The 13,662-nt window shown below is 37.5% G+C and overlaps 1 protein-coding gene across 3 annotated transcripts in view; it reads right to left on the bottom strand.

Annotated features, from left to right (window-relative positions):
• Window positions 1-13,662, bottom strand: part of LOC131030393 (GPI ethanolamine phosphate transferase 1) — a 246,115-nt gene that overhangs the window by 211,148 nt on the left and 21,305 nt on the right. For all 3 annotated transcript variants that reach the window (XM_057961198.2, XM_057961200.2, XM_057961197.2), the window contains exon 2: window positions 6,582-6,773. In XM_057961198.2, the coding sequence (XP_057817181.2) occupies window positions 6,582-6,773 (192 nt within the window). The remainder of the gene's footprint in view (window positions 1-6,581; window positions 6,774-13,662) is intronic.

Here is a 13,662-nt window from a genome sequence, read left to right as displayed (position 1 = left end):
AAGAGTTTTTTGGAGCTAGATCCCTGCTGAAGGAACTGAATGCAACTTTCATTGTCCTCATCCCTAAGAAGCAGGGGGTTGATTCTCTAGATGCTTTTAGGCCTATCAGCTTGTGCAATTCTTTCTACAAAATTATCTCCAAGGTCCTTACGTCGAGGATGCTGAAGATTCTTCCTCTTCCGATTTCTCCTCAACAAAATGGCTTTGTGTCAGGGAGACAGATTCTTGACTCCATCATCACTGTTCATGAAAACATCCATTCACTTTTGGAGGCGAAGTCTCAAGGCTTTCTATTGAAATTGAACATTGTTAAGGCTTATGATAGGGTGGATTGGTGCTTCTTAAAAAAAGTTCTTCATGCTTTCGGTTTCTCTGGTAAGGTCATAAGTCTGATTTGGCAGCGTTTATCCACCGCTTCAACTACAGTTATTGTCAATGGATTGCCCTCCCATTTCTTTAGAACCTCGAGGGGGCTAAGGCAGGGTGATCCTATATCACTTATTTTGTTCACTATAATGGCGGAAAGTTTGGGTAAATTCATTCATAAAAAGGTAGTGGAAGGATCTCTGAAGGGCCTCAAGCCGTCCTCTACCAATTTGATATGCTCTCATCAACAATTTGTTAATGATACCATTTTAATGGGAAGCTCCTTTTTTGGGGAAGCCAGAGTCATCAGATCGATTCTCTGCCTTTATGAAAAGGCTTCTGGACAGATGGTTAATAAAACCAAGAGTTTTATCTACTTCATTAATACTCCTGAGCAGCATCAAATGAAGATTGTTAACATTCTCGGCTGCCTCATAGGTAAGCTCCCCTCTACTTACCTAGGTCTCCCTCTAGGATCTAAACCTTCTGATTCCTTTTGGCAATCTTTGATTGATCGATTTAATAGGAAGTTGGCTGGGTTGAAAAGCACCCTTTTGAGTCGGGTTGGTAAAATTCAATTGCTGAAAGCTACACTTTAGAACCTCCCAGTGTATGCCCTCGGTTTGTTCAAAATTCCCTCTAAATTTGCTGAGATTATTGATAAAATTCAGAAAAGATTCCTTTGGTCTGGGGTTGAGGAAAAGAAAAGAATCCCTCTGGTTGCCTGGGAGAATGTTTGCAAGCCAAGGAGATATGGTGGATTGGGAATTAGAAGCATTAAAACCTTTAACAATGCTCTTTTGGCTAAACAGGTCTAGAGATCTTATGACTGTAGAAGGGAATGGAACACCTTATGGCACAATAAATATCTCTCTAATGTTCATTCTTTGCAGGATTTTTTGAGTTCTTCTCATATCCCCGCTAGATCTCATCTTTGAAACAATATCCTCAAGGCTAGGGAAGTGGCTAGCTGGGAAGCCTATTGGAAGTTGGGGAATGGTAGAAGAATCCGGTTTTGGGATGATTGCTGGATCAAGAATCACTCGCTTGCTTCTGATCCTACATTGGGATCTGTAATGTCCCCACTTTGAAAAAGAATTTAATAAATAAATAATAATACAATTAAAATATAAAAATATAACTTATATTTATTAATATTACTTTCATATTTATCAAATAATAATATAAAACAAAAAGAAATGTATAATATAGTGGACGACTCTAATAGTGCCTTTTGATAGGTAGCAACTTGATTAATGAAGGTTGTGAATATATTAAGACAAAAAGAGCAACCTTGTGGATAAATAAATTACTATGTCGGAATTGGAAGTATCGATTCAGTTTGAGAGAGATGGACACTTAAACGGATGACAAGGATTACTCTACAGTCATTAACCTAATATAAGATACGGTTATGATTATATTTAAGTGGACACATAACAAATTTGTTAATATGTGAAAGGTTGCGATTAAAGATAAATTAAGGAAAACAATTTCAAAGAGGCAAGAGTCGTGTCTCTTTAGACACCCTTCCTAATCATATAATAAGACAACCCAACTCATTTCAATAGGGCATCGATCAAGTATATATATCTTTCCATATCCAGTTCGGATTTGCCCTTGGAGGAGCAGTCATTCATCATCGGGTCTTCAAGAAGTTTTCTAATTAACACATATCAAGGAGTCATTCATTAGTAGATCCAAGAATTCACTGCTTAAAGCCTGATTGCAGAACCAAGGAAATAATATTGTCAACTGTTTGGGCCAGACTTGATCAAACCTCAGGGGATGATTACGATAGGTTATACATATATCAGATTACTAAGGCAGCCTAGCACGGGTCAAGATTCTCTCACATACATTTAAGTGTTAAATCAGGGACATCAATGATATTGATACTTATATATTATAACATCAACAGCATATCAAATCTGTCACTCTCACATTGATTAGCATTATTTATGGTTATTTTACGTATTATTAGAGAATTTGTGGGAAGAAGTCCATTGCAATTGACCTCTATAAATTATTGTCCCTATTTTCTAAGTTTTAACATAAGGGGACATTACAAGTGGTGTCCATTGCAATTGACCTCTAAGTTATTGTCCCTATTTTCTAAGTTTTAACATAAGGGGACATTACAGGATCTTTAAGGGATATGTGTGTTGCATCTTTTGGCTTAATGGTGGCTGAATATTGGAAGGAGGGTAAGTGGGTGAATCTTTCTGTTGTTAATCCTTCTTTTTCTCACTTGCAGCTTTCCCTAAATTCTTTTGGTTTGGAGGATGGTGTGGAAGATGAGCTTATTTGGAAATTCACTCCTAATGGAAAGTTTTTTGTTGCTTCTGTGGATTGATGTAATGAACCCCATGTTTCTTGGTGTTCTAAGGTGTGGATCAAGGACCTTTCTCCTAAGGTTAATATATATTTTTGGCTCCTCTTTCTTAATAAAATCTTAACTACGGACTTGTGTGTGAGGGATGCTGAATCTATTGATCATCTGTTTTTACACTGCTCTTACACTTCTGAGATTTGGGGTCTGGTGCTTCAGAAATGGGGTCTTTGCTAGACTCTCCCGGGGGGCATAAAAGAGTTCGTTCACCAATGGAACCCGCCCTCAAGAAATCTTCTCCTGAAGAAGCTATGGTCCTTTGTGTTTCCTCACATGGTGTGGGGTTTATGGAAAGAACATAATAATCATATCTTCAGGAATATCCATCTCCCTCCTGATATTGTCTTCATGAAAATTTCTAGAGCCATCTCTGATAATCTCTCAACTGTTAGCTCCAATGTTCTTTTTCAAAGTGGAATCCTTAAGGAGTATGAAGCCAATGTTGTCAAGGATTGGGATTTTGGTCATCTTCTTAATTTGGTCAAACCTAAGGTCAATCCTAGGGACAACATTAGTTGGAACTTTCCACCCCAAGGATGGGTGAAAATCAATTTTGATGGTTGGTCAAGCTGGCTGTGGAGGGGTGATACGAGATCACTATGGCAACTTCATTTCTGCTATTGCTCTCCCTCTTGGAAAACAGACTAATAATGTTGCAGAAGCTATAGAAGTTTATCACAGTTTAAAACTTGCTAAACAGAACAACTTTAAGCTTGTTTGGGTCGAGGGGGACTCAAAGAATATTATCAACTATCTAAAGAGCAAATCTACTCCAGCTTGGAATGTTGATATTTGGATGAAGAAGGCAAAAGATATTATTAAAACCTTTGATAGATGCATTATTGTTCATGTATACAGACAAGCCAATGTGGTTGTCGTCTTCCTTGCCAATAGGGGAGTGACGTGTAAAGCCCAGCTTAGTTGGACCCATGGTGACAGGCTGGACTCGGAATTTGCTATGCATTTGTTCCACGAGAGAAGTCAAGGGAGTAAATTTAATAATAACTTGTGCCATAATGACTCCGAGTGTTTCTAGAGTTACCGATACATTCCTTTTTGAGACAGGTGGCCAGAGAGGACATGAGAACTGATGCGAACTTATTTTGCATGCTTTGTGGGCAATTTTGAACATTTTCTGGAGTCTTACTTTCACTCTCAAAAATTCTTTGCAGAGAGTGTAACAAAGAGCAAGATAGAATGGGTGGTGCGAGAAAAAGAATTGAGCCGCCTAGCTGTGTGCAGTTGAAGAATGAAAAGAAGCTATGGCAGATTTTGGAGAAAGGGGGGTTCACTCCCTACATTGAGAGGCTACAAGGGCGTAATCAGGATGTCACGAACTATTTTTCTCAAAACTAGAAGGATGTAACGATTGTTCTTCATGGTCGGAAGGTCCTGGTTGATGAAGCCCTTATTGCACAGGTCACAGGGTTATCTATGGAGGGTATGAAGTATTACAGAGACAGAGTGTATACTAAGCAAGTTGTGCAGAATTTCCCCAAGAAGGAGGCAGAGCGAGCCAAAATTGTTAAAAAGACGGCCAGCTACTATGACATTGCGGTCATTAAGTCTTTTTGGCAGAAGCTTCTTAAGGTAATCATGAATTACCTTACTTTGGATGGTCATTATACTAGGGTGTATGGTCATCACTTTGTTATTTTGAATCATTTCCGCCATGGTGTGAAGATGTCTTTCCCTTTCTATCTCATGTCTACTCTTAGGGTTAATTTTAGTGACCACCGCAAGAACCCTTCCAAGTTTCCCATCTTGCACGAAGGCCTGCTAGTCCTTATTGATGCCCATTTCCGTGCTCTTCCTCCCCGTGATGATTATATCCTCATTGTTTCTGAGAATGATGAGACTAGTGCAGGTGACTCTGATAATGAAGCCTCTGGGTCTAGGTCTGAAGAGAATTTCCCTCCCCTAAAAAAAGCTAAAATTGAAAAACCCTCGAGTTCACAACCTAAGGTGAGGAAGGGTATCAAAGGGCAAAAGAACATTGTTATGTCCTCCTCCTCTACTTCTGCTGAGAATGGCTCCCCCTCTTCTAGCGAGAAGGCAGAAGATGGTAAGGACCCTAATTGCCCTAATGTCCCGGCCTCTCCTTCTTCCAATAAGGAGACTGGTAATGTGGGCGCAGTTGGTATTGAAGACCTTCATCCCAAAAGTGTTGAGCTTAACAATAATAGGGAGGATTATGATAATGTGTTGGGCATGGCTCGTGAACATGCTATTGACACTTTCAGCATGTTCAAATGGTTGTTCCATGAACTTAAGGAGATAAGGATCAACCCAAGAGCCCTAGGAAGCAAAATGGAAGCAATCCCTGTCGGTTCTACTCAAGGTAATCATAATAATGAGGGGAATTGGACTGAGGCTGAGAAGAAGTAGGTTATGGACTACATCAAGAAGATGGGTGAAAGGGTTGATCAGCTGAAGAAAAGGCTGGAGGATCACATTACCCATGTTGAGGAAGGCTATAACAAGATCGCATACACCTTCAAAACTATTATAGCAAGCAGTCACAAAATTGTCAAACAGTCTGCAGTGGTTATAAATACTATGGTGAATAGTCTGGAGCAGCCGGATAGGGCTGTTGTTATTATTGGGGATGATGCTGAGGCGGCTCAGGGTGGAGGACCCTACAAAAGGACCCATGGGAATATGAAGAAAAAGGCGGCTATTCAAAATGTGGACTACAAAGCTATGAAGACTGTTGTTCATACAATGAATGTCCTTGAGGCAGAGGTCGTTGAGACCCTCAAAAGCCTTATGTAGCTGGGTCTGTGTTGTTTTCTGTTTTCAAGTTGTTGGCTCTGTCTATGTCTGGGTTTGGTCTCCTTGCTGTCTTTTTGCGCCCGGCTGGGCTTTTGTTGTCTCTTTGGCTGTTGTTTCTTATGCTTATCCATGCAGCCCGTTTTGTTTTGGATGTTTATATCTGATTCTATACCTCTTAGAATCATTTTGTAAAGGGTTTCGAGGCCCCTTCAAAACCTGTTTTTGCCTTAATCCAAAACAAACTAGGATACTTATATCATGAGAGCATCAAATCTCACTTTGGTTATTGGCAATGTGTACTTCAGTTTATACATAGCCATTTTTTATTTGTTCAGATGTTGCATCTGATATGGTATAGTTTATATATTTTGTGTTCCATCAAGTTAAAGATTGTCCCGTCATCATTATCAAAACTGCTACCAGACATCAGACCAATTGCATTGAAGTATAATATAAACGAGGTCCATACTGTACAATATTCAACATCGATTTTAGCAAAAGAAAGAGCAATCTGCAATACAAAGTACACATAGAATTCCTTCCACGCTCCTAATGAACACAATTTAGAGGATAAAACTCTATTGGATGTTTGTGTCACATGCAAACATTTCCAAACTTCATTAGATCACAAAGATTGTTTTATCATTATGTCAAGATAAAAACTTAATAAAAATCTGCATTCCAAATAAAATAATAACATAATGCATATTTATGCATCTCTATCTTTTTGTGAATGTGTGACAGATTTCCTCAATCTTCATACAAGGCCGTCACAGATAAGTTCTAGCAGAAAACTGCATTGAAATACTTTTGCATTGTACTGTTCTTTGCCAAAAAGAAGAGCATATAAAAAAACAATGTACATCAGATAATTAACACATTAGAGTGTAAATATATATAGAAAGACAATTTGTGAAGATACCCCTCTATACTTTACAAGGGATGACAAAACCAAATCATACAAGGAAGAATGCTCCCTTTTACATATTTGTAACTAATGGTACTTAGATCACCTCTCTCCGTAGCATGGTAAAAGATTACATCAAACCTTTTGTAACTGCACTAGGATCCTCATAGAAGCCAGCAATTATTGCTACATGCCCAGGCCTAGATTCAGTGGGAGGTCGTGCATGTGAAACCCCCCAACGCCCTTTTTCATAGATTATACTTCTCAGAAAAGGAGCCCTTGATTTTTTAGCAGTCTCCAGCTCAAAGAATTTGTCAGCACGCAAGCCATCAGCTGCAAGGAAACCAAAAAAATGATATGTGAGGAATGCGCCAATTTATGCAACCCATATCATATGAATAACATAAAAACTTTCAATTATTGTTCAATCACTGAAATATAGGTATACCATAAAAGCATGAGTGTCTATTTAGGCAACTACCCCACTATAAGATGAATGCATGTCCAGCTTTACATGTGAGATGTGAAATATATTACCTGCTCAGTTTTGTGTTATAAAACAAAAACATGATATTGCCTATAACATAACATTCAATGAACAGAATAAACTATAAAGCAAATAAGATGCAATGTATATTTTCAAAATATTTTGTCGAACCTCAAGGACAATGCATTTCCTCATGCCATTTAATAGTTTAGAGTTAGACATGCAAAAAGGTATGCACTAACACATCAAATATGAAATGTCTATATGCAGAGTTAATTGCGAATTCTTCTGGCCCAATAGAACAATATAATGGTATTACACAGAATAAGTCTACTCCGCATTCTTCATCAGCAAACCTGATTGAGGCTGGTTTGATACTTCTTCCTAGCCAAGCATCCATCACAAGAGGATAAACAAGGTACAGTTAGCTTAGCACTCCTCAACAAGACACTATATTTGCTTGGAGGATGCCAGAGTAATTGCAGTGGAAGACAACTATATTGAGGGTTGCCTCAAAGAATAAGTTAAATTTTTGTAAGCATCCAAATAATTTCAATCATGGTGAGGACTTAGGTTTAATCAATTATTGGAGATCTTGTTTGAAACAAATTAAAAGGAACCCTTCACTTTAGAAGATATGTTTTCAAATTAGTGGTTACAAATAATTAATAATAAATGTCCATTAGTGGTTATAAATAATAAATATTAAATGTGGTTACTGCTGTTTCATTTATTATTTTTCTCCTATGGTGAGTCCATTTGACTTTTTGTACTTGATTAATGCTATCTATGTAAAGAACTCCACTATGGATTCCCATCATACAATTCTATCCCCACGAGTGATCAAAAGGTGTGATCACAAAAAATGATTGAAAAACTAGACATCTTTTCTAAGGAAACCAAAGAATAGTTCAAAAAATGCAGAGAATCAATAAAATATTTCGAATGCTCATTCAAATAATTTTTTCCTCACAAGAATTGATAGAAACTAGCCTTTGTCGCTGTTTTTCTTCAACTTAAATTTAAAATATCATTTTGCATATCATGTAAAAATAACGATATGGTTATAATATCTTAGAAAAGCTATCTATTATATTTCCTTACCTTGTCTTATGGAAAAATGCATAATGTTAAAAAGTTAAGCCATTTGGGAAAGAAAGTAGAATTCCGGCAAAACAATGCAATGTGGATTTAGTGGACACTAGATGGCCACTCACATTAAAATATATAATGTGTAATTAAATTTCATGCTTACAATGATTATACACACCATTTTCAAATACTCTTCATCACAAGCCCGCTTATACCCACTAGCAATTTCACTATCTCTATATGGTGGATGTATGGATGTCCCCAGCCATCCCCAAGACGTACGGATGTCCCCCACGACTGGGAAAAACATCCCCTCGTTTCCGAGACATCCCCCACAAATACCCATATATTTGGGGACGAGGGTGGGGGCATCCCCTAGCCGTCCCCAAGTCCTCGGGACAGGGATGAGGGATTTCAAACTGGGGACACCTCCCCGGGTTTCGTAGATAAAAACACAATGTTCTTAATTGTAGTCACTGTTATCGATTGTTGTCACTGGATCTCGAACAACATAGACAACCACTACTGCCATTGGAAGTTGTCCTTAACTTTAGTCATTTTGGCACGAAATGGGAATGGAACATTGGTTATTATCCCCCCCCCCCCCAACAATGTGAAATTTCTACTTATTCACACAACCAGGAACACTGAAAAATATAGAAAATGAAATGTCACCATAGCTGATAAGTGGCCTCGTCGGTGGTGACTAACGAGAGGTCCTTGAATGTCCTCCAGCCTCCAATGCCTCCAACCTTTAGTAAAATTGCTACTTAGAAAATTTGGCTTTTGGGACTCATTTTGTCAATTGTGAAACTAAAGATAGAACATATTCTTCCCCCCACAAGATGGATGTTGCGTACAAGCGATAATGCACCCAATTATAATTGATATAATTTTATATTTTGATATTATAATTAATGCTCCATAAAAATAAACACTAACAATAACTAGACAATTAGTAAAAGCTCAAGTTCAACCTAAAATATACACTTAAACTACAGCTATGACCCTTCTCGTGTCGTTGTCGTTGTCGCCTTATAAGTCACACACATGTATCTTGAACCAAGCACTGAGGATCGCCATGAGCTGTGAATGGAGTCGATTAGAGGTGCAACCACAACCTCAAGCCACTATGATTTTACTCCAATCAGGCTTGCAAATCAAGATGCCTTTACAAATCATAAAAAAATGATTGATCAAACCAATCAACACAGGTTTGTAAAGGAATCATAGGCTGATTTCACAAATACATCAAGCCGACTAAGGCTATGTACTTGCAAATACAAATAAAATCATCTCTACTAACTACCACAAATCTGCCAAAGTCTCGCTGAGAATGATGCTCAGTCAAAATTGAATCAGTATCTCCAGCGCAACATGAACCTCTATCTTTATAAGGCTGCCAAAGACTCGCAATATATGGCCCTCGATTCACAAAGAAAACAGTGATCTTCTTGACAATAAGAAACTATCAATTGAAAGGAGTGTTTCCTCTTTGCGGATTGGCCTAAGAACTGCTATGGCGCCCTAGACATCTACATATTTCTGCAGCTTTAGTAGTTGTTATTGTATCTTTGCGCCAAGAAAAAGAAATACCAGACAAGCACAGGAAAGCCACATGGGAAAAGCAAATTATTCAGAACCTAATAGTAGATCGCACTCCAAGCACCAAATGAAATAGCACGATCAATCTCTTGTCACACCAAACCAGAAAATGTAGACCAATGAAAGCTAATATGCAATACATAACAAAACATCGACCAGTAATAAATTTTGAACTTTGTATGGGGCTGATTACAGAGACACAAAATTGTAGCCCTCATACATCACCTAATTGCGGCCAAGGGATATGCGATTGACCAAATTCTTTGAAAGAGAATCAAGGAACAATATATTCAACTCCACCAAAGATTGCAACACTCCACAATATACCTACAAACAATATGAACGCAAACCAAAGAGATCTACTACCAAAGCAAAATATTGTCGATGTAGAAGTAGCGATTGGAGAAGTATGACTTCTTTCATAAATCTACCACCAATGTTAAAATCCCACCAATCCAAATCAAACAAACAAACTTGCCACCAAAAAATAAGCCTGTGGAGATCACATGAGCTCAAAGCAAAACTGCAAATAGGTGCAATGAGGAATGATTCAGCCAAAATAACTCAAATCTTGGGCCCTCTTGCTTCCGCTGCACTTGCTACAAATGCGTCACTCTAATGATGAAAGCATTAAATCGTATCACTAAGAAATAGGCACAAAAAAGATTACGCTTTGATACCATATTAGAAAAATGGGGCAAAGATACAGGAAAGCCAAAATAATAATAAAACAAAATAATACATCTTCATATCTTTTTAATCAAATACATCACAATTATATGGAGTTGAGTCTCGTAAATTATAGGAAACTCCCATAAAAACTTACCCAAATATATTGAGTTGTTTTAACAACTCAGCACATTCCTACCTCTAATATACTAACCTATTTCACAAACTATATCAAACCTTACAAATAATTATTTTATGCGTCCAATGTGAACACTAATTCCCAACAAGAGGTTGGAGGCGCATATAATCTTGACCATGAAGGTACCACCATGTAGCAACATCCATTTTGTATTGGTCATTAATAGCACAATGACTATGTTTTCTTCTTGAGATAAACAAGTCAAACTCTCTCCTAACATTTTCCACCACTTCAGGATCTGTGGAGAGTCGAGCGAATGCCCGCTTATACCCACTAGCAACTTTGCTATATCTATATGGTGGAGTTCTCCCTAGCAAAGAAAGTATATCAATGCTATAGTACTTGGGAGATAATGCATGTGCAAGGAGGTGCAATGGCGTAGTCATCTTGTTCCAACGACGAAGAACGATTTTTTCCACCCTTTTGAAAAATACTTCTTTGCGGTCATTCTCTTCTTGTGCTATCATGACTTTGATAATTTCTATCATGGTGTCCATGCCATCATAGACTTTCCCTCAACATGTTGTATCTGTATCAGTAAATTGATCATACTCATGATAGGCTCGGTGAAATTCAAGACATATTCCACACAATACCACCAATTGTCATCCAAGATCACTGACTTTACCTTTTGGGCCCTTTCTGAATTTGACTACTTCCAAACACCCCATTGATTACTAATAACCATGGCACTCAACGCCTCTTTCACCTTCAAAAGTCTCCTCGCTATTGTATGTGATACAAATCGGGTCTTAGCAACCTAGGATCATGTAAAAAAAATATGTCGATAACACATTAAAAAATATTATATACATATTAAACATGGCATGAATAAAATTAAATTTGCCTTCAGCAGTTCAAACTTCAAGAATGTCTTGAAAATGGCTTGTGACATATGGTGGTTTGTCACAAACATTTAGATCTTCTCACACTCTTGGTATATTTCCTTCACCCACTCTATTTGAGTGGCTCTGCATCACCAAGTTAAGGGAGTGTACAGTGCATGGTGTCCCAAAAATGTGCTCATTTCTTTTCTCAACCAAAGCACCTGCAAATCTTTCCATTGTCTATAATGATTTGGACAACATTTTCATGACCCACCATCTCTATGGAATCAATGAGGATTTTGGAAATGAACTCTACATCTTTGAGTTGCCTCTCACAATCAACTGACCTCAAAAACATTGCTACTTTGGCGGACACGGCAATAACATTTATTACTGGACGGTTTTTGCAATCTTTCCATCCATCAAAAACACCCGATTCAACGGACTCTCTAATCAATTTAGGTGATGTCTCTACAAAATTCTTCTCTCTTGCCAGTAAGGTGGTGTGCACCTTGCACTTTTACATACCCAAGACTTGTGAAACCAGAAGGTGCACTATTGATTGCCACCACCATCTCCCACCAATATGGTGATCTCACCAAGTTGAAAGGAAGACCATTGGCATAGATGCAGCATGCAATTTTTTGCTCTGCAATGTCTCTTGCTTCCAATTTAAATGCCTTATGCAAGAAAGATTGGGATTTTCTACTTCATCTTGCATAGAGAGTATCTCCAAGAAAGGATGTTGGGAGGCCTTTGCTAGTTGATGATCTTTGGGTAAAGTCAATGGTTTTTTGCTTGTGGATGGATGAGCTCTTAGTTTTTCTCTTTCTAGAGCTTTATTAGCTTCTTGTTCTCTAATTAATCCTGCTATTTGTGAGGCAGACAACCCTTGCTTATCTAACCCTCCACACATTTTAATCCCTTTCCCAGAAGGGCCAAAAAAATGACATCTCACTCGATAATATGAGCACCTCTATTGGTTTTACAAAAATTACAATTCCATTCAAATCTCCCACCTCCTGGAAGTTGTTGAAGCATTGTAGTATAATTCCACAAAGGAGATCCTCTATCAACTTTAAATTTTTTGTTTTGAGTCTTGTAACCCCTACCCACTAGACTCAAAATTATTGCCATTATAAGAAATTACACATTTTTAAATTAAAAAAAAGGTTAAAAAGAATGCAAGCTTACACAATGCAAAAGCTAATGAAAGTATAAAAAAACATTACAAGAAATAGTAGAATTTGTTTCTCTTTTACTAAAAAAAATTTATAAAAAAAAAACTTGAAAAAACTCGTTAAAAGACCAAAGAATAGAGTCAAATGCTTACCTTAGATGATTGAATCTCCTTTGTGCAAGCTCTCCTCCTTCCTCAAGAACTCCACAAACGATCTCTTTCGAAAATAATCAAATACACTTCAAAATGCCACAATGAAAAAAAAGAGAATAAAATGAACAACAATATGAGGTTGAAATGATGAAATAGAGGGCAGATTAGAGTTTTGGTGCAAAAAAAATGTGTAAAATAAAGTATTTTTTATGTTTTTAAGTCACTATTTAAGTGACTGCCACTAAGAAGCATGGGCTCGCCTGAATTCGCACCAAGGTGCAGCCCAGGTGCGCCCCACAGGCCCGAGGTTCGGTGTGGGTCCGTGTTCCCCAGGTGCAGCCCCACACCCGAGCGAACCCAATTCGAGTCCATCACCCATAAGGGCAAACCCAATAACACAAGTTTGATAGCTTCAAACAATTGCTCTAAATGTTGGTCATGCTTAAAAGTATTGTTTAAAAAAATAATAATGTCGTCAACATATACAACACAAAACTATTTAAAATACTTGAGACTCTAAGTGCCTGATCCATTCTTCTTTAAAAATATGTTGGTGCAATCCAAAGACTGAAAGACATTATATTCCATTTATGTAGTCCTTGATAAACTGAAAAGGTTGTTCTCTATTTATCTTTTCCTTTACCTTTATTTGCTAGAATCCAAATTTACAATTGAACTTAAAATATATTTTCTTTGTGGTTGCTCTTCTTATATAATCTAAAATGAAAAGAATTAGCTAATTGAATGGAACTATAATATCATTAAGAGGTTTATAATTTATGCAAAAAAAAAATCTTACCTCTTTCCCTTTCTGCTCTCTTGTTGACCAAAAATGTTGGACATGAAAATAGACTTTAGCTTTTTTGGTAGTACATTGAACTACTCATCAATTTCTTTGACATCATTGGGGCTAAGAAGTTGAGCTAAATCACGAGGAATGATATGCTAACATTCTAGACAGGTATAAATAGCACGTTCTTCTTGTTCTTTTGTCCAAATTTTAATGGGTT

This window comes from Cryptomeria japonica, chromosome 7, assembly GCF_030272615.1.
Source record: "Cryptomeria japonica chromosome 7, Sugi_1.0, whole genome shotgun sequence".
NCBI classification, from domain to species: Eukaryota; Viridiplantae; Streptophyta; class Pinopsida; order Cupressales; family Cupressaceae; genus Cryptomeria; species Cryptomeria japonica.
The sequence above is the reverse complement of the archived record's forward strand: the minus strand, read 5'-3'. Positions and strand labels throughout refer to the sequence as shown.